Source organism: Zea mays, chromosome 2 (genome assembly GCF_902167145.1).
Source record: "Zea mays cultivar B73 chromosome 2, Zm-B73-REFERENCE-NAM-5.0, whole genome shotgun sequence".
Taxonomy (NCBI): domain Eukaryota; kingdom Viridiplantae; phylum Streptophyta; class Magnoliopsida; order Poales; family Poaceae; genus Zea; species Zea mays.
In genome coordinates this window covers 208,593,680-208,620,994 of record NC_050097.1, presented here as the reverse complement: position 1 = coordinate 208,620,994, position 27,315 = coordinate 208,593,680, and the positions used below count along the sequence as shown (strand labels likewise).

At 45.7% G+C, this 27,315-nt stretch overlaps 5 protein-coding genes and 1 pseudogene across 5 annotated transcripts; 3 read left to right on the top strand and 3 right to left on the bottom strand.

The window, feature by feature from the left end:
* Positions 1 to 2,601: 2,601 nt before the first annotated feature.
* LOC107436005 (uncharacterized) lies at positions 2,602 to 4,872 on the top strand. Its single transcript, NM_001398848.1, has 2 exons — positions 2,602 to 3,188; positions 4,377 to 4,872. The coding sequence occupies exons 1-2, from the start codon at positions 2,611 to 2,613 to the stop codon at positions 4,561 to 4,563; spliced, it is 765 nt and encodes a 254-aa protein (NP_001385777.1). The 5' UTR covers positions 2,602 to 2,610; the 3' UTR covers positions 4,564 to 4,872.
* Positions 4,873 to 5,130: 258 nt separating this feature from the next.
* Positions 5,131 to 10,388, top strand: LOC103647700 (anthocyanidin 5,3-O-glucosyltransferase). Its single transcript, XM_008672208.3, has one exon. It carries the CDS (start codon positions 7,170 to 7,172, stop codon positions 8,580 to 8,582), a length of 1,413 nt encoding a protein of 470 aa, XP_008670430.1. The 5' UTR covers positions 5,131 to 7,169; the 3' UTR covers positions 8,583 to 10,388.
* Positions 8,764 to 10,465, bottom strand: LOC100192877 (UDP-glycosyltransferase 71B1). Its single transcript, NM_001138065.3, has one exon. It carries the CDS (start codon positions 10,321 to 10,323, stop codon positions 8,881 to 8,883), a length of 1,443 nt encoding a protein of 480 aa, NP_001131537.2. The 5' UTR covers positions 10,324 to 10,465; the 3' UTR covers positions 8,764 to 8,880.
* Positions 10,466 to 10,510: 45 nt separating this feature from the next.
* Positions 10,511 to 27,315, top strand: part of LOC109944388 (receptor-like protein 4) — a 59,099-nt pseudogene continuing 42,294 nt past the window's right edge.
* Positions 12,775 to 14,648, bottom strand: LOC103647699 (uncharacterized). The gene is made up of 2 exons (XM_008672207.2): positions 14,117 to 14,648; positions 12,775 to 14,037 (listed from the first exon to the last, which is right to left on the bottom strand). The coding sequence occupies exons 1-2, from the start codon at positions 14,606 to 14,608 to the stop codon at positions 13,495 to 13,497; spliced, it is 1,035 nt and encodes a 344-aa protein (XP_008670429.2). The 5' UTR covers positions 14,609 to 14,648; the 3' UTR covers positions 12,775 to 13,494.
* On the bottom strand, positions 14,724 to 16,021 carry LOC109944074 (protein ALP1-like). Its single transcript, XM_020548572.1, has 3 exons — positions 15,553 to 16,021; positions 15,255 to 15,480; positions 14,724 to 15,177 (listed from the first exon to the last, which is right to left on the bottom strand). The coding sequence occupies exons 1-3, from the start codon at positions 16,012 to 16,014 to the stop codon at positions 14,729 to 14,731; spliced, it is 1,137 nt and encodes a 378-aa protein (XP_020404161.1). The 5' UTR covers positions 16,015 to 16,021; the 3' UTR covers positions 14,724 to 14,728.

Here is a 27,315-nt window from a genome sequence, read left to right as displayed (position 1 = left end):
GTTTGGATGTTGGTATGTTGTTTTCCTCCCCATTGGTTTGGGTTTTGCGGCACGTTAATGCATGCCCTATGAAGCTCATAGGACTGGCCATTCCTTTCTAGCCTTCTAGGGACCGGAAAGTACTTACTCTCACGGGTTTGACAGATTATATTACGGTGCTGGTGTGTCCTATGGTGAGATGGAGAGTCTAGCTAGGATGGATACGGAATTGGATATCCATCCTCTTTAAAAAACTCTGTGCCGGACCGTCCGATTAAATACGCGGACCGTCCGGCTCCATGCGCGGACTGTCCGGCCATGTGGCCGGACCGTCCGACATTGTATTCGGACTGTCTGGCACCATACACAGACGGTCCGAATGGGATATATAGGGTTTGCACGGCATGTGACGGCTTGGGTGCAGGTCTCGGTAATTCGCTTCTAAAAATGGGATCGACCGCCGCTGGCTCGGACAGTCCGCGCTCACGTGCGGACGGTCCAGACATGCGCAGATCGGTAAATTTATCGTCGATGTGCGTGGGAGGCTATCGTTGCCCAGGGTACATGTCCATCGGCATCCCATAAAGGGGTTGTGACTGGTCGTGACAACCTGTAGCCGATGAATTATGTGTGTATTCCCTCAATTCAACCTCGTGCGAAGGAAGATTTGCCATAGTAGACTTATCAAGCGCACGCACTAGCCTTTTATGATCATTTTGTATATCCCCTACGATACGTTGCAACTGTTCTCGCTGTTCGTCTATGTAAGCTTTAAGAGATTGGAGTTCGTTGGTGCTACTTACATTAGGGATATCTGGTGTGGGTCGGAACGAAGCCGGATCCATCGCCCGATGTCGGACGACCTTGTTGTTCCTGTCCACTTTGAAGTTGGCCAAGAACTTTGCTTTTGCTTCTTGGATCAGCAGCTCCTGGCGCTCCTCGAACAGGAGCTGTTCTTCAGCCGGCAAGGTCTCCCATGTAGGTGTGATGATATTGCTGGTGGAAACTTCAGAGCTATCCTTTGAACCGGTCATTGAGGGCCGATTTGATAGGTCTATATGTGTTGTCCCCAACAGAGTTGCCAAAAAGTATGTTGACGCCTTTTTGGAGCACCAAACACTCAACAAGAACCGTGGCGGTGCTCTCTGGTCAGGCGTGGATGGTCCGTGGCACAGGGCCGGACGGTCCACGACTTGGCGCAGGGGCTAGGGTTTCCTGCCTGACGGTCGGACGGTCCGCGCGTGCGCAGGGGCGACGGAAGATCGGCGGCGCCTGGATCTCGCTCCCTGGAGGGACCCCGTCGGGGAGGAGAGATCCTAGGAGTTGTCTAGGCTCGGGTAGACCAACCTAGACTCCTCTAATCGACGTAGAGTCGAAGAGAGGCGGAGAATTTGGGGATTGAGAGGCTAAACTAGAACTAGGCTAGAACTACTCCTAATTGTATAGGAAATAAATGCAAGATAGAAGTTTTATTGATTCGATTGATGATTACAAATCGGTCGTATACCTCTCTATTTATAGAGGAGGGGGCTGGACCCTTTACAAACTAATTTCTGAGCTTATCCCGAGATTCTCGCCAACAAACATAGCAAGAAACTCGGAACCCTAATATGTTCTGCGATTGTGCGGACCGTCCGGCCTCAGAGCCGGACCGTACGCCGCTCATTTTGGTTCCAAACAACACCCTTAGTATTTAGCAATCTTAGGCATTGTCTCAATTAGGGATGGAGCTAGAAAAAAGTTTAGGAGGGACTAAACTAAAGTGACGCACTATAAAAACTCATTCTATATTATACTGTATATATTTTAGATTATTGTATATATTTTAGATTAGGAGAGACTGTAATAGAGTTTCATGAGATCCGAAGCGGTAGAGGGGGCTCGAGCCCCGTCGCCCACGGCTGGATCCGTCCTTGGTCTCAAATGAACCCATGGAAAAAGGTAGAAATAGCTATACTAACCAAAACTAGTTGTTGCTAATGTCTAGTTTTTAATTGAGAGGAAATTGATCTGTGCAATCGTTCCGTAGCTACACTTGAACATGCGAGAGTACGGATAAGTATTATAAAGTATAGACTGTCGTTGAGAGTATGCTGTTTGTGGCCACTTTTTTTTGTACATGGAAAGGTGTTTTTACTTTAAACATCATGTTTGCCCAAACTGACGCACATGATATCATAACCTCAGAGCTTGGAATACATGAAGAGGATTTTTTAATCAAACCAAATTTTTTTTGTCTCAGATAGTAATCAAACTGGAGACTTAAAAATGCTACTCGAAAGGTTAGAGGCCCTTTCGCCTTTGCTTTCTATCTGTGCTTACATTCCCCATGATCCCCCTAAAGTCCGTACATCTACTGCCGTACCATAATCCCAGGTCCACCTGACTGACTTTCGCTTCTTTGACAGAATGACAGACCGTATGTATGCGTGCATGTGCGTACGGTGTGTATATCAAGGCATGTACATGCACACGCACAAGTGTATGCATACATTGTGAGTACGCGTCCCCGCCGTAGTACGGGGCCCACATGTATGTGCGCCTTGCCTCCGCTCCACACACACACGGCACCCGGCTTTATATCCCTTTCAACCCTTTTCCACCCGCTCCTACTTGGTTCGTCTTCCACTCATGAGAGGCACGGCACCAGAGCTCCAGCTCCACATCGCCAGCTCCCGGGCCGCACCTCGATCGCCCAGGCCGGCCTCCTCCCTCGCCGCCGGCGCCGCCATGGACCGCAAGAGCAAGTCCGCCAAGGGCGCCGCGAGCTCGGCAGCGGCGTCCATGGCCGCGCTCGCCGCAGCCGCCGCGGCCGGCGACAGCAGCTCGGGCCCCGCCGACGGCGCGCCGCCGCCGCCGCCGCCGCACGGTGAGGAGTACAGCGTGCCTGCGAAGATGGCGGCCGTGGGAGACGCCTCCAGCTCCTCCCCCGTGGCGCCGAGGAGGGGCGTGGCGGCCGCGTTGGGAGGCGGCGCCTCCAGCTCCTCCCCGGCCGCGGTGAGGAGGGGCGCGGCGGCGGCGGCGGCGGCGTCTGTCGTTGCGGCAGGCGGCGGCGGCGGGCCGAGGTGCCAGGCGGAGCGGTGCAACGCGAACCTGATGACCGAGGAGAAGCCGTACAACCGGAGGCACAAGGTGTGCGAGGCGCACTCCAAGGCCCCCGTCGTGCTCGTCGCCGGCCTCCGCCAGCGCTTCTGCCAGCAATGCAGCCGGTAAGCCCCGCGCCCGCCCGAAGCTCGTCGAGCCACTTTCAGGCTCAGCTCGCGCTACTGAACTTAGTTCCATTTTTTTTACATTATTCAGAGAGAGAGAGAGAGGAAAATCATCAGTGCCTAAAGTCCATGGATCTTCAAAATCGGATAGGATTTTTTTTTTCTTGGATCATGGATAGCATGACGAGCCTGTAATAATTAAGATGTTGCAGCGGCTCGCCGGTTTCCGCTAAAATTATAAAAGAAGTTAAGTAGGTTAGCAATAGTATGAACCATTATTAGACACAGGATGTTAGCTTGCTCCTCACCACATATAATCCCGCGCCACATTTGCACCGAGAAAAATCTGGATACATGCACACAGTTCCTCTTTTGGTGACTGCAGCATCCACTGCGGCGCGCGCTAGTGGTCTAGCTAATCCTGTTCCTGTGAGCCTAGCTAACCGAGGCAAGATCAATGCTCCGTACGTCACACACACCCTGGCGCACACTCAAAAAATGTTACTGTTCTAGCAGGACGATGTTCCGTAGTACCAGCAGTAACCATCCATTAACCAAACCCAGTAAACAACCAACCATGTGTGTACTGTGTATTTGTGTAGTTAAAAAGAAGAAGAGTAGCAGGACGATTAGAAAAGAGGACGGACTAGGTTTTCATGGTTTAATTTTGGCTGCCTGCTTCAGTGAACTATATATTTGGGCATTTTCACTGCCGCCGATCTTGTTCTCCTCGATCGGCCCTGATTCCTGAGGCATAGCTAGCTTTTCAGCATCTTGCTGCGCGCGCCACTTTTCTGGACTCTCCAATCCCCGGCTACATGCATGTGCACCACATGCATGATGAGAGCAGCGCATCCGGCTTTACTAGTAGCCTTCAAGCCTTGGTACGTACTACGACGAATAAAGGCTGGTGCAGTCTTATTAATGTGTGCCATGACAAGTTCTTGTTGGTCCCTCCCTGCTGTTCAAGCTGTCCTGGTGCTGTTGAGCCACTGACAAATACACGGACACATATATATGCATGTACAAGGCTACTAGTTTCGTAATGGCTAGTAGCTAGCTCACGAGTGACAGGAGGTTTTTTACTATCCGTGGCCCTTGGATTGATTAGAGCTAGCGCGCGTAACAACAACAGATACAATTAAGCAGGTCCGTCTGACCGACCCCCCGTACGTGTGTTTCCGGCAGGTTCCACGAGCTGTCGGAGTTCGACGACGTCAAGCGCAGCTGCCGCCTGCGTCTGGCCGGCCACAACGAGCGGCGCCGGAAGAGCTCGGCCGACGCGCACGCCGGCGGCGGCAATAATGGATTCCGCCAACACGCCGACCAGAACGGCCGCGGCGACCCGGCCGGGAACCACTTCCAGATCAGATAAAGCATGCTCTCTCTCTTCTGTCATGCAGCAGGATATGCTAGCATCATCACTACCGATAGATATTTATGCGTCTATCGTCTACCCGCCCCGAAAACCCTAGTTATATATATATATATATATATATATATATATATATATATATATATATAGACATATGCTGATTGTAACCTAATTAGCCTGCAGCCAGTTAAGCAGGGACTGCCTACTCTGCTAGGAGGACGTGTGTAATCATGTGGCCTGCGCAAACAGTAATTTGTGCTGGCTGCTGTGTATTCATGCTGCTCTGATAATCGTGTCGTGGTAATAATATATCCTATTTATTCTACTACTAGTAATATATACCGATTCTCTATTGTGCCTGATAGAATATAATATAAGTGAATTATCTGTCTCTTCCTATCAGGTTAAACTTTTAGGTTGAACTGGTTGATGTATGCAACTTAATATGATATCAAAGCCAGATATTTTGAGTTCGAATCTTGTTTGGCATAATTAAATAAAATAATTATTGTTCGCTACTAGTTCTTGAGTGTTAGAATATAATATAAGTGAATTGTCCGCCTCTTACTGTCAGCTTAAGTTTTTAGGTTGAACTGGTTTGTGTATACAACTTAATAGTGTCTAGCACATGTCACTGAGCTGCGCATGTTTATTAGGTCCTGTTTGAAACCTAATAGTTATCTCCTAAAATTAGTTGTAGAGGTTCCAAACACTTCTAGCTAATACTCCATCTCACTGTTAGCTAACTCACAACTAACAATTAGTTCACTAATTGACTCAATCTATCTAATAATTTGTTAGCTGACTAACTATTAGCGAGCCTAGCTTAGACCCTGTTTGGAACCTCTAGAACTAATAGTTAGTTACTAAAAATTAGTTATTGGGTTCCAAATAGTCATAGCTAATACCATGGCTAATAGTTAGGAATGACAATTTAACCCGCAAACTCGAAACCCGACGAGTGCAGGTACGGGTGAAGATTTTGACCCACAGGTCCAACCCACACCCGACCTAAAATTTTGTTTATTCATTATTTTGCATAATAATGATTAAGATATAATATTAATCATTTTGAATAAGTAACTTGGCTAATGATTCATGAAGTGTTTTGTTGCTATTTAACATGAGAATGCTTAAAATCCATAGATATAACTGAATTATTGTTGATATTTAATCCTTATCTGGTGCACACTAGACACGCCGATGATATACCAATTCTAAACAAGAATGACCCATGTCAGGTGGCACATATCCTATGCACACTAGACATATCTGGTGCCTCTATTGCACTATCAACTCCCTTGTTTCAAACACTTTTTGAGTTGGGTTTTATCTCAAACTTCTCATGGGTTTTCATGGACAATTATTGCACTGTCGTCTCGCTCTAACATCGTCATTAGTCACTCTTCATGTGTGAATTCAACATCTCCATGACATGTCATTTGTACTTTCCTCCTTGGCCTCTTGAATTATTAAAAAATCAACCCTTCCATTTGAATTCCTCAATTCTGCAAATTTCTTTATTCATAATCCTCTTATATTTCATTCTTTTTCAACATTTCTTCTACCTCAAACACCAATTCAGCAAGAATAACTCTCAAATTGGAAACAAAACATGTGTTGGTTAGATGGTTTGAAAAATACAAGCATTCAAAGATCATCGAATCAAACTATTTCTTCATTGATAAATAGTCACAACATCCCAAAAAGTGTAATTCTTATTTTTCGATGAGTTAAATAATTTTAAGTATGACCAAATCTCTTAAAAATGGTAGCATTTTTATGATGTCAAATAAGTATTATCAGATGAATGGTAAAAATAATTTTATAGCAAACCTATTTGAAAACATAAATGTTATGGTATGTTTTTTTTAAAACTTAGTCGAGCTTAGAAAAACTTAGGCCCTGTTTGGTTCCCTTAGTCACTAGACTAAATTTTAGTGACTAAAGATAAGTCGCTAAAGTACTCCGTTTGGTTCTAGTGACTAAACCAGACTAAATAGCATTAATTGCTGTGAATAATGACTATTTTACTCCTATTAATTAATGGATGTTTGCTATAAGAAGAAAGTGGAGAGGACAAATAAGGTAAAAATACTACTTTAGTCCTTTTTAGTCACCCGTTAGTGACTAAAGAACTAAAGTTTAGTCACTCCATTTTAGTCATCATGTTTGCTTTTTTAGAGACTAAAAGTGACTAAACTTTAGTCACTAAACTTTAGTCACCCTAAACCAAACAGGGCCTTAGTTTAGTCCAATTATATTGTTTTTGGGCAGATCTTAGTGTCTGCATTTATTCATACAGCTGGGGCAGTTGTTGCATTTCATGCATTTTTTAATCATTTTTTTAATATTGTGGCACTCCGAGAGTTGTTTTTTTTCTTTCTATTTTTAGTTGTGCGTGGATACTGTATGATTGACAGCTACGTGCCGCAAGCCTGGCACACTTGTGGCCAACTTCATTTAGGAATACCAAGAAAGGCGCTTCAGACTAGGCGAGATTATGGAGCTAAGATTAGTGCTTGACGACGAATTTCAATAGCCCCAAACTTTTGTGCTGGAGTTTTTGGCGACCAAGGGAAGCCATCAAATAATAATCTCGACCAATGGCGGCACCAACGGTGGTGCTCATCCCGTTCTGCGTCACCGGCCACCTGACGTCCATGCTCCAAGCCGGCAAGCGGATGCTGATGAGCGGCGGCGGCGACCTGGCCATGTCGCTCACCGTGCTCCTCGCGCCACTGCCGATGGCCAGGTTCGCGCACATCGTAGAGCGGGAGGCCACCTCGGGCTCGGGGTTCGACATCCGCTTCCACCGCCTCCCTGACGTGGAGCTCCCCGCCTTCTCCGGCCCGGAGGACATGATCTCCAGTTTCATCCAGCTGCAGGCGTCCAACACCAAGGCGGCCATTGCCGGCCTGGCAAGCCCCGTCGCCGCCGTCGTCATGGACTACTTTTGCACCACGCTGTTCGACGTCGCCCGCGAGTTGGCACTGCCGGTGTACGTGTACTTCACGTCCCCGGCCTCCATGCTCGCGCTCATGCTGCGGTTGCCGACGCTGGACCGGGAAGTTGCCGGGGATTTTGGGGAGGCGGAAACGGCGTTCAACGTGCCTGGTATGCCGCCGGTGCCAGCGGCTTTCCTGCCGAATGCCGTGATGAAGAGGGATTCGGGCTACACGTGGAGCATGTACCACGCTAACCGGTTCATGGAGGCCGCCGGCATCATCATCAACACGGTGGCGGAGCTCGAGCCGGAAGCCCTCGCGGCCGTCGCTGACGGCCGGTGCATGCCCGGGCGCCGCGCCCCGACCATCTACCCGATCGGTCCCGTGATCGCCTTTGATCCGCCTGCCGAGCAGCCACACGAGTGCCTGCGCTGGCTGGACGCGCAGCCGCGTTCGTCCGTGGTCCTGCTCTGCTTCGGCAGCATGGGCAACCTGTCCGTGCCGCAGGTGCACGAGATCGCTGAGGGCCTGCAACGCAGCGAGTACCGGTTCCTGTGGGTGCTCCGTGGCCCGCCGCCAGCCGGGTCGCCGTACCCGACCGACGCCAACGTGGACGAGCTGGTGCCGGGTGGTTTCCTGGAGAGGACCAAGGAAAGGGGCCTCGTGTGGCCGAGATGGGCGCCGCAGAAGGAGATCTTGTCGCACCCCTCCATCGGGGGCTTCGTGTCGCACGGCGGGTGGAACTCGACGCTGGAGAGCCTGTGGCACGGCGTGCCGCTGGTGGCGTGGCCGCTGTACGCGGAGCAGCACATGAACGCGTTCATGCTTGTGGCGTCCCTGGGCGTCGCCGTGGCGATGGAGGTGGACAGGAAGCGGGGCAACTTTGTGGAGGCCGCGGAGCTGGAGCGCGCGGTGCGGACGCTGATGGGCGCGTCGGAGGAGGGGAGGAAGGCGAGGGCGAAGGCCGCTGAGGCCAAGGCCGCGTGCCGGAACGCCGGAGAGGAAGGCGGGTCGTCGTGTGCCACGTTGCAGAGACTGATGTGCGAGATTTCGCGACACCGAGGGGGGTGAAGGCTGCGTACGAGGATGTTCCGTAGATTGCTTGGTTAACATTTTTTTTATAAATCTGAAAATATGATGAGCACGAAGCCAAATACAATATTTATTTTAAAATAGAAGAAATATACTGTCTATATTCTAAAATAATTATCGCTATAATATTTATGTTAGATAAATTATTTGAGCATTATATAGAGAACTCATAAAAAATATTATTTAACTTGCTCTAAAAACAGAGAACTCATAACAGAATACATGTACACCATTGGATGGCTGGTGGACAGAGCCTCCTGATTGAACTCTGTGGGCATCACTTTCCCGGGTGCACCGCGCCTTCGACGAGCGCATCACAGAGCCTCTGCAACGACATGTTCGATGATCCGCCCTCCTCCATTGCCTTCCGGCACGCGGCTTTTATCTCCATGACCTTGTCCCTAACCTTCCTCGCTGTCTCGCCGTCGCACATCAGAGCTTTAACCGCTCGCTCCAGCTCGGTCGCCTCCACGAAATTCTTCCTCTTCCTTTCCACGTTCAGCGCCACGGCGACGCCCATGTCGGCCACCAGCGTGAACGCGTTGTAGTGCTGCTCGGCGCCAAGCGGCCATGGCACCATCGGCACGCCATGCCAGAGGCTCTCGAGGACCGAGTTCCAGCCACAGTGCGTGACGAAGCCTCCCACGGCGGCGTGGGCGAGTATCTCCTTCTGCGGCGCCTTGGTAGGCCACACGAGCCCTCTATCCTTCGTCCTCGCCAAGAAATCCGCCGGAAGCAGCTCCGCGAGGTTCCCGTCCGAGGGCAACTTCGTGCCGGGCTCCGGCGTCCCGCGCAGCACCCACAGGAATCGATGCCCGCTGCGGTCCAGGCCGTGCGCTATCTCGTGCGCTTGGGGCGCCGTGAAGCAGCCACCGCTGCCGAAGCATAGGAACACCACGGAGCTCGGAGGCTGCGAGTCGAGCCAGCGCACGCACTCCTGCGCCTGCTGCTCGGCGGGCGGGGTGGAGGGGATCACCGGCCCGATCGAGTACACCGGAGGTGCCGGGACACCACGCGTGCACCGCCCGTCGGCGATGGCCGCGAGGACGCGCGGCTCGGCCTCGGCAATGGTGTTGACGATGATGCCTGCTGCTTCCATATAGCGCCTGCCGTTGTACAGGAACCAGCGATAGGTCGGGATCTTTCTGTTCTCCAGCCCCGTCGGCAGGCAGGACGCCGGCACCGGCGGCAGCCCTGGCACGTCCACTCCGCCTTCCATTTGCTCGAACTCGACCTCGACGGCTACCTCCTCGTCGAGCGTCGGGGAGCGCAGCAAGAGCGCGCACATCGCGGCGCTGGTGATCAGGTACACGTAGGCCGGCACGCCGAGCTGGTGCGCCGCGTCGAACAGCGCCGTGCAGAAGATGTCGACAACGACGCCGGCCACCGGGCACGTCAACCCGGCGACGGCCGCCTTGACGTGGGGCGAGTACAGCTGCACGTAGCGGGATATGTACTCCTCGATGCCCGAGTGGTCGGTTGGGGGTTCCACCGCTGGCAGATGGTGGAAGCGGATGGCGAGGCCGGAGGCTTCCTGCTGGCGTATGTGCTCGGTGATCTCGGACGCCCGCTTCGCCTCTGCAGGCAACGGCATTACGAGCACGGTGACGGTGAGGGGCAGTGCGCTGCGTGCGAGCAGCCGCTTGCCGACCTCGAGCATTGGTACGAAGTGGCCAATGCCCCAGACGGGCACCAGAACGATGGTCGGGGTAGCAGCCATTGCTGGATCGACGTTTCTAGTGCGGCAAGAAACAGGATGTGTGAGGGAAGTGGCTAACGAAGTAATGATACAAGCGAGTTCATCATTGGAGCGGCTTTGGTAGGTAAGAGCAGGGCTGCAGCTGTAACGTCAACAAAAAAACAAAAACAAAAACAGAGAGGCTAATAAAGAAATCAAGTCTGGCCCTATGGTAGGTAAGAGCAGCTGTAACGTCTACGTCGGATCGGACGGACTGTACCGCCTACTTTATCGTCCCCTAACTAAATGTCAGAGTATTGTATACAGGGGCGTTTGGTAAGTATCTACAAAGTCCGTAGAATCAAGAGAACAGATAGCCTAGATAGGAGGGTCACTTGAGAAAGCGCTGTTGTAGCTACAACCACACTGCACACACATGGATTATTTTTAGATAATGGAAATGTCCTGTTTTCACAACAGCTAAGCTGCTCATTTTCGACGGCCTCAATTATTTTCGACGGCTAGATTAAGATCGCGCCGAAAATAAACGGTTATTTTCAGTGGCAGATTCGGAGGCGCCACTCGTCCGAGTTTTATCATTCCTCCCCTGAAAACGCTTCGATATTTCCCGCTATCTGATGGCCCTGAAAATTGCTACTACATCAACAACGTTGCCAATGGCCACTATCAAGTTAGGCTTTTCTTTGCATTACTAGACAACCCTAATCTTGACACCAAACCGATTTTCGATGTTTCTGTTGAGGGTACCCTGTTCAGTTCTTTGCTTCTGGGCTGGAGCAGCGACGATGAGAGAAGACGTTTGCGGAAGCTTTGGTTTTTGTCCAGGACTCAAGCTTATCCGTTTGCTTCCATAGCACATGGCATGGTGATCCATCGGTTCTTTCTATTGAAGTTCTACAAATAGATGACAACGCCTATAATTTTTACCCTCAAAGCATATACCAATCAGCTATCATGGGTCTTTTGAAATGGACGTTACTCCGAACAAGAACTGTTCAGTATGGCTTCACTTTGCAGAGATCGATAATGCGGTAACTGCAGAAGAACAAAGCGTATTCAATGTACTCATTAACGGAGACACTGCTTTTAAGGATGTTGATATAGTTCGCGTGACAGGAGAGCGTTTTACTGCTCTTGTCCTGAATAAAACTGTTGCTGTCAGTAGAGCAACATTAAAAATCATTTTGTAACCTGTGAAAGGAACCCATGCCATTATTAATGCCATTGAGGTGTTCGAGATAATACCAGCTGAAAAGAAGACTTTGCCACAGGAAGGTTGTTAGGCTGGCCGCAGTCGGATACTGGAAAGGAACGCTATCCATATTAAGTGATGTATGCAGTAAAAACTTAGTGCAGCGAGCCGCTCTATCGTCTACTCTAAAGCAGAGAGAGAGAGCACGTGAACGCTATTTTCAGGGTTCCCAGCCGTGCAACTGGACAGGCCAGAGGTGGGTCCCGAGGTGGGGCCGAAGGCGGGCAAGGGAGTCTGCTCAGGAGAGAGAAATAATAGAATATGTGATAGAAATAATATTATATATGATAATTGGTATACGGTTGAGATATAGAGTAAACATGAGTGCGGATGATTGTGGTATAGAGTAAAAAATTTTGCTGATCAGGACAGAATATTCTTTTTAGGGTAGAAATTTAGAGTAGTATGAGTGCGGATAGCCTTATTCGACATTCTCCATACTCTCTGTTTTCTTTTTTTTTCTAGGTGTACCAAAACTGAGTAAAGTTTCAAGCCTTTTTTGTTTAGAATCTTGCAAAGGATCATCATCATCTAGCAATGCATTAATCATGGAGCTAGTTAAAAGAAGATCTAATGATGCATGGGGATAGTCAATAAAATTCACTACTGAAGAAAAATGCTTTAGCTGAGTCTGAATGAGTAGTGCAACTTATGGATTTTTGTTTTTCAGAGAACTATAATTCACATGAGTGCTATAGGGCGTGTTTGCGACCCTGCACCAAGCTGGCTCGGCCTGCCCTACTGGCCCAGCCCCAGGTTGGCATGGCCCAGTTGGTGCAAATCCCTTTGTTTGTGTTGCTGTACAAAATAAGCTCGGCCCAGGCGAGAACATGTTTGTGACCCTTACAGACAGCTGGGCTAAGAGGCCAACTGCCCAACTGCCAAACTGGGAATATGTTTGGCAGTTGGCTGTGGTCGGCCTGGCCCATAGACAGGAAATAGAGATGGACATTGCTAACATAAAAAAGAGATGGACATTGCTGACAGAAAATAGAGGATTAGAACAACATATGTCAATTGAACAATACAAGCATCAACTGAGTTAGCCTCAGACAAATTTAACTTAAATTCATCAATTATTGTCATTGCTGGCTACAAGTTACTATCAAAGAAGCCATCTCTATTTTCATGTGATCTTCCTCAGAATAACATATCCATCTGCAACAGGTAGTTGGGCATCCATCTGCAACATATCCATCAAAGAAGCCAGGCAAGATTGACAATAGCAATGATTTTCCTCAGATATAATTGCCATTTTCATGTGATCTTTTAACTTGGAGCATAAGGAACATAGCTGGGCAGCCATGAAACCATGATATTCATCCAACCCAGCCATCAAGTCATCTATGGTGGATAACAGTTGCATTGGGCATGGATGTGCCCCATGGTTCCATGGCAATAATCACAACATGGTGGAAACAACATAATTTTCAGCATATGCCCAGTACCTCACAATTTAAAGATCATCCACATTAACACGGGCAATAATGACAACATGGTTCCATGGCAATTATGTCATCATAGGCATAAAGGAAAGCACAAGTAAACACGGGCCTCAGCTGCACTACAACACATCCAATGCAAATGCTCCTCAGATTAGTGTATATAGCATCATTGGCCAAGTAAAAACTTCAATCATAGTATGAAATGTTTGAGCCTTACAATAAAAACTTCAATCATAGTAAAAACTTCAATCATAGTAAGAATACAAATAGTGCCTTACAATAAGTTTGAGCCCAATAGCTTAGGGTTCAAATGGTGTCCACCCAAATGTTACCTATTGTTAGCCACCCTCCTAGGTAAATTAGACAAAAGGACTGGTGGGAGTAAACCAGACTGCACACCAAAATGTCTACAACAAATTATTCCTAGTTGTAGTCAAAAGAGAGAGTGGGCAGGAAGAGAGAGTGGGTGGTGGTGCACACCAACATGTAATTCATCTACATGTAGTAGTTCTTGGCTAGGAAGGTCCTAAGCCAAATGTTTCTATGTGCCTCAGTCATGTGAACAAAGCCCCTGCCTTGAGCCTTGTTGTCCAGGAGGAAGGTGTAGGCAACAATCAGTGCCTCCTCAGAATAGCCAGGCATCTCCATCACAGCTAGGTAGAGGTTACCATCCACATGGGCAGGTCCAGTCTCTCTAAGGGCATTAGCCACATTGTTCACTGCATCAGACATATTGGTCAACATAAGCATCTCATCCTCACTGAAGTTCCCTCTCTTCCTCTTCCTACCCACAGCTATGGAGGGGATCTCGGTGGCCTTGCTACCCTCTCCAACATCAGTTTGTGCTCTCTCTTCAGAGATATAGGTGAAGGCAGGTCCCTCAACCTTGGCAGCAACACTATCAACCTGGTTCTGTCCTAAGGCTTCACCAGAACCAAGTGCAAATTTGCCAGTGGCCATAGCATGGCCAAAAATGGCCTCCATCTCAGTGTAGAACCTAATAGGGCAGTTTAGGAACTCTGCATCTTTTGGATGGTCCTGATCAAGTAATTGAAAAGATAGTGTTTTAGACAAGTAAAAAAAGCAAGGAGACATAGGAAACAAATCATAGTGCTACCTTGCAGTGGCCAAGGTAGTGCTCCTGATCAAGCAAGATAGCATTGGAGTCACTATCCCATAAAGCCCCACTAAGGTCTTTGAGCTTAGACACCCTAGACCATTTTTGCCTCCATTTCCTCAAGTGGTTATACACCTGAGTTGGGCTCACTGCCTCCCCACTGTACTCCTTAAGGGCTTTGGCCACAGAGTTGACATCCTTGTCCTTGAAGACCTTATCAGGCCTGCTACCATCACTAAGAAGTTGAGCCATCCTCCTAAGAATAAATCCAGAGGTGTTGTTGTTCCACCTCATTGCCCTAGGACCCCTGGGAACAACAGCAACAAGACCAGCTGCTGCTGGAGCAGCACCGGCACTAGATGCAGTAGCATCATCAGCGTTAGCTGCTGCACTAGCACCAACCCTTATCATCTCAGTCATCACATCAGTAGCTGGGACAAACCCACCCTGATCACCAGCTGGGACTGAAGGCATCTTACCACTGGTTTGCATGTACAAATTAGTATAATAATATCAGCACAACAAGAAGAGTCAAATGGTCTCAGCCATGTCCATCATATTATTACATTATCATCAAACAAACATGAGTTCCATAGCAGGATAAACAAACCATCATATCCTAGAGCTTCCCCTCCCTTCCCACATAACATTGCAAATGGCATCCCTCTTTGCAGCCATGGCACTGGATTCTTGGCTCTGGCTACCATTGTCATCTAGTGGATCTTGTTGTGTGCCAGTGAAACCCTCCTCATCAGGCACTATTTCATCAATGCCAAAGCCTAAAATCCAGTTATGCAGGATCGAGCATGCCAACACAAGCTTGACTTGTGTCTTATACTTGTGAAAGGGCTTGTTGTCCAAGATACGAAACCTGTTCTTCAATGCACCTATAGCCCTCTCCACAGTTACTCTAAGTGATGAGTGTCTCAGGTTGAACAGTTCTCTTGCATTGGTAGGTCGATTTCTGCTCCCAAACTCACTCAAATGGTACCTAACCCCCCTGAAGGGGGGTAGAAAGCCAGTGCGGCATGCATACCCCGCATCTACCAAGTAGAATTTACCTACAATGTGAAATCTACTGTGAGCTTGTGTGACATTGTAGAATTTACCTACAATGTGAACTTGGTAGTGCAATTACCTTGTGGGACAGTGAACCCATCATCCCTCTCAATGGCATCAGCCAGGATAAGTGCATCATGGGCAGACCCCTCCCAGCCAGCTAGAACGTATGTGAACTTGAGGTCAAAGTCCACAGCAACCATCACATTTTGTGTCGGGTTAGTTTTCCTACCCCTGAAAGCTTGCTGCATGTGTCTAGGCACCCTTGCCAGCACATGGGTGCCATCAATGGCACCAATGCAGTCCTAAAAACCATATATGTAAGATAAATGAACATGTGAATATGAACAACTAATGAACCCAAGGTAGGCAAATACCTTTAAATATGGATTCCATCTATAGCTTCCAGTGATCTTTGGGTGAGTGGTAGGGCTAGGTGCCTTGATAAGTTCCTTCCTAAGCTCTCCAACAGCATACAAAACCTGATGAAAGTGCTTGTGTACTGTCTGAATGGACCTCCTAAAGGCCTGGTGCACAACTCTGAACCTTTGGTTGTGACCAACAACATGCAAGAACATCGCAACTTGCTCCTCTACTGACACCCCCTCCCTATCAGTTACCAGTCCCCTCTCTCTAAAGGTCGTGCATAAAGCAAAAAAAGGGGCTCTCTTCATCCTAAGCATGGAAATGCACTCTACATCAGTGGAGTTGTAAATCATGTTGAGGGTCCTCTGTCTGTGAAGTTCACTTTGTTCCCTAAGTACATAGACTAGAGGGTCAGGCTCTACTTCAGGATCAAACCTTTTTCTTTTAAGCCTAGTTGTAACAAATGAAACCATCACTACTGTCAAGGTAGCTGCTTGCTTACACAACAGCTCGCGGCTCAAAGAGGGATCCATCTACATGCATATAACAATGATACAAGAATTAATCTAATCATACCCTGCTTGGCCTCAGCATGTTTGCAAAATGAATCAGTAAGGAAAAAGAACACGGCTGCATCATCTATATGATACCTCCAAGTGAACGTAAAGGACAACATCATCGACCAATTTAATATAAATCCAAAGCAAACCACATGAAAATCAAACTCGCAGCAGGTATAACATGAACAACACATTGTACCAAACCCTAACTCATGAAGCATGAACCAGAAAATAGAACGATTGGGGGTTGATTTCACCTTGGGGTCAAGGTCGTAGCAATGGAGACGGAGCAGATCTAGAAGTATAGGAAGCAGATCGACCAGAGACGAAGCGACGAAGCAGATGCCCAACGCCACGGAGTCCCGGCACCAGGCGGAGCTGGACGCAGCCGCGACGCACAGCCACTCGCCGCCGGTCTCTCACGAGGGAGGGAGGGGGTGGAAGAAGAACGAGCAGCGAGAGGAGGGGAAAAGGAGGGTGCACCGTCGCCATATATAGCCGCAAGAGGATTCACCGGAGCGCTCCTTCCCGCGCGCGCGAAAACCTCACCATTCCCGCGCGAGCCCGCGCGAGCTCCCGCCAGCCACCTCGCCCGCCGCCACATTCCGCCAGTGCGCCGCGCGCAGCCGCGCTCCCAGGAAACGAACCCTAGCCGCGTTTCCTGGGAGCCACCCAGGAGGCAGCCTTTTGGCTGGTTTCAGCCAGGCCGCGAAACGGGCCAGCCTTGCAAACAAGGCTAGTTGCAGCCCACGGGCGCAACCGGGCTACTGGGCCACCCTCCCAAACACGCCCTAATTGTCTTGTTTTCAATGACCTACAGTGAGTGCATTGCGAACATTGAAGGGTTCACTTGGTCTTCCTCTTCGACTTGGCTGGAATGGTGACCCCTGTGTTCCTGAGCAGCATCCATGGAGTGGAGTTGATTGCCAGTTTGACAACACCAAAGGGAACTGGTTCATTGATGGATTGTGTGTTATCTAGATCATGCTCATTCTGAAATTCATATTACGAAGAATTGTTATTCCTTTTAATAAAGCGGGGAGGGAATCTGGCACACAAAGGTGTCCACGTCTGCAAAATTTGTCTCAACCGTTCGATTCGGCGTGTACGTCCAAGATGCAACACGTGAGTATGAAAATCCCCACACCACGGGATGCTTCCACACAAGACTGCCAGGTTCCCAGTCAAAAGCAAAACAGTGATCCGCTGGCCACACCACGGGACGCTTCCAGATAAAGCTGCCAGGTTCCAGTCCAAAGGAAAAAACGGTGGACCGCTAGCTTCTCCGTGGGCGCTTGGGCGGAGATCTAGATAGCGCTGCACGCCGCTGCTTCTCCTTCCCCGCGAGTGTCCGCTCCGTACGCCGGCGACTACGATCCTGTTTCTGGTGCGTACCTTACAGTCCATCCTTCTTCACGTGTCTACGCTCTTCACTGCGCCATGCGATTCCTCCAGTAATAGATCGCGCCCTCGACAGGTGAAAGGAAGTGTCGCATTCCCCATCAGCACTGTTACTGACGGCCGCCGCGTGGTGTTCCTGACGTGTGCTACCATCTCCAGTACACCCAATCCTCAACGTGCCGACGATCCACGCAGGTACGAAGACTTCTCTGGCTATGTGTTCTTCGTGCTAGGTTTTGTCTTCTGCATCTCATTCTGATTCCATTGAACACGACTAGATATTAGGGCTTCGATTTTAGGTTTTTGGTTGTAACTTCCTCCTCCGTACACGGGTGATTAGGGCTTACCTCCAGCTTCGCTCACTTCGACTCCATTTTTTTATTCATCAATTTTTTTATTTCCTAATGTTTACCAAATGTTGAATTGCTATTATTAGGGCTTAACCTGCATCATGCATTCTTATAATAAATACATAAGTACATAAACAAATGTACATGTACACAGAATACATATAGTGACTAAGTACATATGTACAGTCATATATATACACAAAGATTATATACTGTGGCTATAGATATAATATACATATGCATATAATATATAATATAGACGCGCTTACATATATGCGCTCAGATCTATACATATCCAAAACAAGATTACATTTCTTAACTCTAAGCTTCTTAAGTCCTACAAATCCACATATATATATATACATTCATACATACATGTTTCTGTTTCTTGACTCTAACCTTCTCAAGTGTTCTTGATTTCACATAGACTAAAAAATAAAGGAAAAACACATGTAAAAAAAGAACACAACATGCCATCTTCATCATCTGTCCACCTAGCAGTGATGTAAGGCCGATTCCATATCTTGATGAATGCGATGCCCCAAGAAGAAAAAGAAGGCACACGTGAGTATGAAAATCCCCACACCACGGGATGCTTCCGCACAAGACTGCAAGGTTCCCAGTCAAAAGCAAAACAGTGATCCGCTGGCCACACCACGAGACGCTTCCAGATAAAGCTGCCAGGTTCCAGTCCAAAGGAAAAAACGGTGGGCCGCTAGCTTCTCCGTGGGCGCTTGGGCGGAGATCTAGATAGCGCTGCACGCCGCTGCTTCTCCTTCTCCGCGAGTGTCCGCTCCGTACGCCGGCGACTACGATCCTGTTTCTGGTGCGTACCAGCCAGGCCGCGAAACGGGCCAGCCTTGCAAACAAGGCTAGTTGCAGCCCACGGGCGCAACCGGGCTACTGGGCCACCCTCCCAAACACGCCCTAATTGTCTTGTTTTCAATGACCTACAGTGAGTGCATTGCGAACATTGAAGGGTTCACTTGGTCTTCCTCTTCGACTTGGCTGGAATGGTGACCCCTGTGTTCCTGAGCAGCATCCATGGAGTGGAGTTGATTGCCAGTTTGACAACACCAAAGGGAACTGGTTCATTGATGGATTGTGTGTTATCTAGATCATGCTCATTCTGAAATTCATATTACGAAGAATTGTTATTCCTTTTAATAAAGCGGGGAGGGAATCTGGCACACAGAGGTGTCCACGTCTGCAAAATTTGTCTCAACCGTTCGATTCGGCGTGTACGTCCAAGATGCAACACGTGAGTATGAAAATCCCCACACCACGGGATGCTTCCACACAAGACTGCCAGGTTCCCAGTCAAAAGCAAAACAGTGATCCGCTGGCCACACCACGGGACGCTTCCAGATAAAGCTGCCAGGTTCCAGTCCAAAGGAAAAAACGGTGGACCGCTAGCTTCTCCGTGGGCGCTTGGGCGGAGATCTAGATAGCGCTGCACGCCGCTGCTTCTCCTTCCCCGCGAGTGTCCGCTCCGTACGCCGGCGACTACGATCCTGTTTCTGGTGCGTACCTTACAGTCCATCCTTCTTCACGTGTCTACGCTCTTCACTGCGCCATGCGATTCCTCCAGTAATAGATCGCGCCCTCGACAGGTGAAAGGAAGTGTCGCATTCCCCATCAGCACTGTTACTGACGGCCGCCGCGTGGTGTTCCTGACGTGTGCTACCATCTCCAGTACACCCAATCCTCAACGTGCCGACGATCCACGCAGGTACGAAGACTTCTCTGGCTATGTGTTCTTCGTGCTAGGTTTTGTCTTCTGCATCTCATTCTGATTCCATTGAACACGACTAGATATTAGGGCTTCGATTTTAGGTTTTTGGTTGTAACTTCCTCCTCCGTACACGGGTGATTAGGGCTTACCTCCAGCTTCGCTCACTTCGACTCCATTTTTTTATTCATCAATTTTTTTATTTCCTAATGTTTACCAAATGTTGAATTGCTATTATTAGGGCTTAACCTGCATCATGCATTCTTATAATAAATACATAAGTACATAAACAAATGTACATGTACATAGAATACATATAGTGACTAAGTACATATGTACAGTCATATATATACACAAAGATTATATACTGTGGCTATAGATATAATATACATATGCATATAATATATAATATAGACGCGCTTACATATATGCGCTCAGATCTATACATATCCAAAACAAGATTACATTTCTTAACTCTAAGCTTCTTAAGTCCTACAAATCCACATATATATATACATTCATACATACATGTTTCTGTTTCTTGACTCTAACCTTCTCAAGTGTTCTTGATTTCACATAGACTAAAAAATAAAGGAAAAACACATGTAAAAAAAGAACACAACATGCCATCTTCATCATCTGTCCACCTAGCAGTGATGTAAGGCCGATTCCATATCTTGATGAATGCGATGCCCCAAGAAGAAAAAGAAGGCACACGTGAGTATGAAAATCCCCACACCACGGGATGCTTCCGCACAAGACTGCAAGGTTCCCAGTCAAAAGCAAAACAGTGATCCGCTGGCCACACCACGAGACGCTTCCAGATAAAGCTGCCAGGTTCCAGTCCAAAGGAAAAAACGGTGGGCCGCTAGCTTCTCCGTGGGCGCTTGGGCGGAGATCTAGATAGCGCTGCACGCCGCTGCTTCTCCTTCTCCGCGAGTGTCCGCTCCGTACGCCGGCGACTACGATCCTGTTTCTGGTGCGTACCTTACAGTCCATCCTTCTTCACGTGTCTACGCTCTTCACTGCGCCATGCGATTCCTCCAGTAATAGATCGCGCCCTCGACAGGTGAAAGGGAGTGTCGCATTCCCCATCAGCACTGTTACTGACGGCCATCGCGTGGTGTTCCCGACGTGTGCTACCATCTCCAGTACACCCAATCCTCAACGTGCCGACGATCCACGCAGGTACGAAGACTTCTCTGGCTATGTGTTCTTCGTGCTAGGTTTTGTCTTTTGCATCTCATTCTGATTCCATTGAACACGGCTAGATATTAGGGCTTCGATGTTAGGTTTTTGTTGTAACTTCCTCCTCCGTACACGAGTGATTAGGGCTTACCTCCAGCTTCGCTCACTTCGACTCCATTTTTTTATTCATCAATTTTTTTATTTCCTAATGTTTACCAGATGTTGAATTGCTATTATTAGGGCTTAACCTGCATCATGCATTCTTATAATAAATACATAAGTACATAAACAAATGTACATGTACACAGAATACATATAGTGACTAAGTACATATGTACAATCATATATATACACAAAGATTATATACTGTGGCTATAGATATAATATACATATGCATATAATATATAATATAGACGCGCTTACATATATGCGCTCAGATCTATACATATCCAAAACAAGATTACATTTCTTAACTCTAAGCTTCTTAAGTCCTACAAATCCAGATATATATACATTCATACATACATGTTTCTGTTTCTTGACTCTAACCTTCTCAAGTGTTCTTGATTTCACATAGACTAAAAAATAAAGGCAAAAAACATGTAAAAAAAGAACACAACATGCCATCTTCATCATCTGGTCCACCTAGCAGTGATGTAAGGCCGATTCCATATCTTGATGAATGCGATGCCCCAAGAAGAAAAAGAAGGCACAGTAAGTCTTTTCACTCAGTATATAAATGACTATAAGTCTGACAAAAATACATACACACTATTTAGCTTGGCACCTAAACAAAAACAAGAAAGCTCATGGACTCTTTTTTTTCTTAAAAAAGGCGCTTCTGCCATCTATACTCCTCCTAATATAACTGCCACTCAAGCAAGGGCAACAAGACGACATCTTTTAAATCAGAGTCGAATTGCTAGAAAAGGTAAGTTCCACATCAAAATTATTTATGTTCCAATTATAGCATATTACGACCTATTCTAACCATAAAAGCCAAAAACAATAGGGTTGACAGCTAAAACATTGACGAATTTCCATACTGGACAGTTCACAGCCGAATATGTGGAAGCATTAAAAGGTATGCACATATTCTCTCTCAAATGTAAGAGAGAATAAAATTACTACTTCTTAAAAATATAAAATATGTAACTAATACACAATCATTTCACTGCACAGCCTCATACCCAAATAGGTCATACTACGGAACACCATATTATGAATGCTCTTATTGTCATGCTGTGTTCTGGTATGCTGAAAGGGTCAGGAGTAATCAACAGGATTCATCTATCAGATATAACAACTGCTGCAAAGGTGGAAAAATCAACATTCCTCCCTTCAAGCCTCGACCTGAGCCTTTAGCATCTCTTGCAAGTTTTGATGGTGATGCCACATCAAGAAAATTCATTCGCAATATTAGACAGTATAATTGTTTGTTTGCTTTTACATCAATGGGAGCACAAATAGATAACTCTGTCAATGATGGTCGTGGTCCACCTCTCTTTAAAATTTGCGGCCAAGTTCACCATCGTATTGGAACTTTGTTGCCAGACGATGGATCTCCTCCAAGATTCATTCAATTGTATATTTACGACACCACAAACGAAGTCCAAAACAGAATAAATGCTTTAGACAATGGTGACAGAACCCAAGACAGTTTCAATCCTGTAATAATAAGAAATTTAATTAAAATGCTTGATCATCATAACCCATTCGTCAAGAAATTCAGAATGGCAAGAGATCGTTTGGTGGATAATCCGAATGAAGAATTCACTATCAGACTTATCGGAGCAAAGGAAGGTGATCCTATCCAATATAACTTACCAACAACAGATGAATTAGCTATGCTGGTTGTCGGAGATTTCACATTAGACACATTCAAACGTGATATTATTATTGAGACTCAGAACAAAGAGCTAAAACGAATATCTTCACTACACCCAGCATATATGGCTCTACAATACCCACTGCTTTTTCCCTTTGGCGAGAGAGGTTTCTAGGTTGGAGTTTTGTACAATGGTGCCACATCCAGCGGACAAAATGCACGAAAACATTTAACTATGCAAGAATATTATTGCTACCAGTTCCATTATAGAAAAAATCAACCAAATCCTTATTTGTGTTATGCAATGTTATCAAGTCAAGCCAAAGTAGATGCTAGAGCATGTATTGATGAAAATAGACTCAGCTACATAATCAATAATCAAAAGAATCTACGAATGGAAAGCATTCAAGGTATCACAGATGCAGTTAGTCGTGGATGCATCAGCGGTGAACAGATGGGAAAAACTATAATATTACCAGCATCACACACAGGAGGCAGACGCTACATGATCCAAAATTATCATGACGGCATTGCTATTTGTCGAGTTCATGGACCACCAGATTTTTTCCTCACGTTCACATGCAATCCAAATTGGCAAGAGATATTTGAAAGTCTATCTCAGCCTGGTCAAACCCCTTCGGAAAGATCTGACATCATTGTTCGTGTTTACCATATGAAACTTAATGACTTATTACATCATATAAGAAATGGATCAATTTTTGGTCCATGTACCGCAGGTACACTAACATTGCTATCTCACATTGCATACTTTTTATGTACATCATTCACATTCATGTACTTTAAGTTATCCTAACACATGTTCCAATATTTTTCCTTACAGTTTTATACACAACTGAATTTCAAAAACGAGGTCTTCCTCATTCACATATTATATTTTGGGTCTCCACTGACACTACGCAACCAACACCTGCTCTAATAGACTCATTCATCAATGCTGAAATACCAGACCCGCTGGTTGATCCTCTAGCTTATTGCTTAGTTGCAGAGCACATGATACATGGTCCTTGCGGTTCATTGAATCCACACTCTCCTTGCATGAAGAACGCCAAATGCTCAAAGAACTATCCAAAGCAATTCTGTGAAATAACCACTTTGGACAATCAAGGGTTTGTCACATATAAACGACCAAACAATGGTCGATATATCATTAAGTCAGGTAATAAGCTTGACAATAGATGGCTTGTTCCATACGAAAAAGCTTTATTGAAAATCTACCAAGCTCATATTAATATTGAATGGTGCAACAAAACCATCTTCATAAAATATCTCTTCAAATATGTCACAAAAGGGCCAGATTGCAGCAAAGCATATTTACAGAAACTAAGAAATGGCGAAGAAGCTCCATATGATGAAGCAACATATGCAATGAATGAAGTAAAAGAATATCTGGATAGCCGTTATCTTTGTGACAAAGATTCTGCATGGCGTATATTAGGGTATGAAATTCACAGACACTACCCTGCAGTTGAAAGAATGCCTGTTCATCTACCAAATGAGAACTACATCACCTAAAATGCAACAGCTAACATGTCTGAAATATTATCAGAAAATTTCCTTAGAAAAACCATGTTGACAGAGTGGTTTACAACTAATGTCCAAAATGAAAATGCATGTAATCTAACATACATTGACTTCCCATCAAAATGGCGATGGGACGACAAAACAAGGAGCTGGAAATCTAGAGAACAAAGAGAAGGCAAAATAGGCCGTATATACTACGTCCATCCATCCGCAGGCGAAAAATACTACCTACGAATGTTGTTGCTCACTGTTAAGGGTGCTACAAGTTATGAGGACCTCAGATCATACAACAACACACTACATCCAACTTTTAAAGAAGCATGTCGAGCACGTGGTCTACTAAATGATGATAACGAATGGTATGAAGCTTTTGACGAGGCTGCTAAATGGGCTACTTCAGATCAACTACGTCAACTCTTTGTTACCATGTTGCTCTATTGTGAAGTGGGTGATGAACACATATTTTTTGAAAAGGTCTGGAAGCTTCTAGCTGATGATATCCAATATAATATGCGTAGGACATTACATCTTCCCACTTATCAAATGCCCGAAGATGAAGTAAAGGACCAACTGCTAGACAATCTTACCATTCTATTTAATAGGTGTAGAGCAAACATACATGACTACAATTTGCCCAGAAAAACTATCTTCACATATCCTTGCTGTGGAAATCGACTGCTTGAAGAAGAATTATCATACAACTTTGATGAACTATCACATCTATCCCATGTTCTATATTCCAGACTCAACAAAAATCAGCTCCATGCTTTTAACACTATTATAGACACTGTCATTGCCAATAAACCTGGATTCTTCTTTGTGTCTGGATACGGAGGCACCGGAAAAACTTTCTTATGGAATGCTATCATCACACATCTACGAGCCAATAAAAAATAGTACTGGCAGTTGCTTCCTCAGGTGTAGCATCCTTGCTTCTTCCAGGTGGCCGCATAACACATTCACGATTCAAGATACCATGCGATCTAGATGAATCTACTACTTGCAACATAAAAAGGGGAACAATGCTAGCTGAATTAATTGAATCAACTTCTCTAATAATATGGGATGAAGCTTTCATGACACACAGATGTGCATTTGAAGCTTTAGATCGCTCCCTCCGAGATTTGCTCTACTTAAATGCATCTGCTTCTACCAATGCTCCTTTTGGAGGTAAAGTAATTGTCTTAGGAGGTGATCCAAGACAAATATTGCCTGTTATAGAAGGCGGAGATCGTGCACAAATTGTTAATGCTGCAATAACAAACTCACCACTTTGGTCATCAATTATTGTTCTTCACCTCACAGAAAATATGAGGCTAGCTTCAGCAGAATTAACAAATGAGGAAAGAACTCATATTGCTGAATTCAGCAAATGGATACTAGACATTGGTGATGGCAACATACCAGCTACAGTGAAACCGGGGGAATATGAACCTACTTGGATAAAAATACCATCAGAATTCTTATTAATACCAGAACACAACAACATATCAGCAATCATTGGAAGCATTTATACAAATATTACAGAGAATTTTAATGATCCTATCTACTTAGAGCAACGCGCCATCTTAACACCTACAAATGAAATTGCTGATTTAATTAATGAAAAGGTTGTGCAGTTAATTCCTGGCCATTCTAAAGAATATACAAGCAGCGATAGGATTGCACCACACTCAAACAAAAATGGAACATATGATTTACTCTATCCTATATAGTTCCTACATTCTCTCAATGGGAACAACTTCCCACAACATAAACTAATACTAAAGGAAGGAGTTCCAATTATGTTGCTTCGAAATTTAAACCAATCCGAAGGACTCTGTAATGGTACACGACTAATTGTGACTACGTTAGGAGAAATGGTACTAGAGGCCTAGATAATAACAGGATCTCATATTTCCAAAACAGTGCTAATTCCAAGGATATCTCTAGCTCTTAAAAATACCAGGCTTCCCTTTGTTCTCGAAAGAAGACAATATCCTGTGAAGATTTGCTATGCCATGACGATCAATAAGAGCCAAGGTCAAACACTAACTCATGTGGGTGTTTACCTTAAAAAACCTGTATTCACACATGGACAATTATATGTTGCCGTCTCCCGTGTCACCTCTAAAAGTGGACTGCGAATACTAATTGAAAATGATGATGGAAAACCCACTGACGAAACAAAAAATATTGTTTATAAGGAAATATTTACCAGGATAGCTGCTGCAGCCAGCTCATAATGATTGAATGACTGACAAGCAAACAACAGATCAAATGTTTGAAGATAGTATATATGTACATATATATATGTGTATTATATCTATACATATGTACACAAGCTTACATTAGGTTCTACAATGACTTCTCTCAGGTATGTGCATTTAAAAACTACACACCTTTATTTGTTACAGTGACTTAGTTTCTCAACTATATTTAATAAGAATGTTTTTTTACCATACTAACGATTTATAACAATTGTTACAGATCGATGGACTACACACTTCTACCAGATTTAACAACGTATAAAAACATGCGATAATCCAGGTCCATGTCTCAAGAAAATGGTCTTTCCATGGCGCCATTGAAAATGGTCCCTTGCAGCACATCGACATGATCCTATCAGATTGCAAGGTATGACACAAAGTACACAAATAAAATTCTTATCCACTTTCTTAACTCATCACGTTTAACTGCATCAAAACACAAGCAAATCGATTATAATATTATTACTAACAAGCAAACAAATTGTTAGGGTAATAGTATGTATGCTGAAATACCAGCAAATCTTGCCGAAGAAAAGGGAGCACTCATCGAAACAAATCAGATCTACGACATTAGTCGTTTTAGAGTTACTGCAGCAAAAACAGCCTACAAACCCATTGATGGTGACAAGATGATACAATTTACGATTTACACAATTATCAAGCCTGGAAGTAACCCACCACCTACATTTCCTTTATATATCTATCAATTAACTCCATTTGATGAGATTGAATCTCAAATTCAGCACAAGACCAAATTCCTAGGTAACATAAAAAAACAACTTCAACAATTCAATTGAACTACATTTTCTCACTGCATTACTACCTATATTCTAACTACATTTTGTTTAACAGATGTTCTTGGAACTATAACCGAGGTAACTGCTTTGAAGACAGTACACATAGAAGGACAGCTCAGCCCCACTA

Bases quoted from the DNA above. Each gene is read 5' to 3' on its own strand.
- LOC107436005 (NM_001398848.1), top strand. From the start codon at position 2,611: ATGAGAGGCACGGCACCAGAGCTCCAGCTCCACATCGCCAGCTCCCGG. The intron at 3,189-4,376 runs GTAAGCCCCGCG...TGTTTCCGGCAG, and splicing joins TTCTGCCAGCAATGCAGCCG to GTTCCACGAGCTGTCGGAGT.
- LOC103647700 (XM_008672208.3), top strand. From the start codon at position 7,170: ATGGCGGCACCAACGGTGGTGCTCATCCCGTTCTGCGTCACCGGCCAC.
- LOC100192877 (NM_001138065.3), bottom strand. From the start codon at position 10,323: ATGGCTGCTACCCCGACCATCGTTCTGGTGCCCGTCTGGGGCATTGGC.
- LOC103647699 (XM_008672207.2), bottom strand. From the start codon at position 14,608: ATGCAAACCAGTGGTAAGATGCCTTCAGTCCCAGCTGGTGATCAGGGT. The intron at 14,038-14,116 runs GTAGCACTATGA...TTACTTGATCAG, and splicing joins ACTACCTTGGCCACTGCAAG to GACCATCCAAAAGATGCAGA.
- LOC109944074 (XM_020548572.1), bottom strand. From the start codon at position 16,014: ATGGTTTCATTTGTTACAACTAGGCTTAAAAGAAAAAGGTTTGATCCT. The intron at 15,481-15,552 runs GTATTTGCCTAC...TATGGTTTTTAG, and splicing joins GATGGAATCCATATTTAAAG to GACTGCATTGGTGCCATTGA. The intron at 15,178-15,254 runs GTAATTGCACTA...TTCACATTGTAG, and splicing joins TGGGTTCACTGTCCCACAAG to GTAAATTCTACTTGGTAGAT.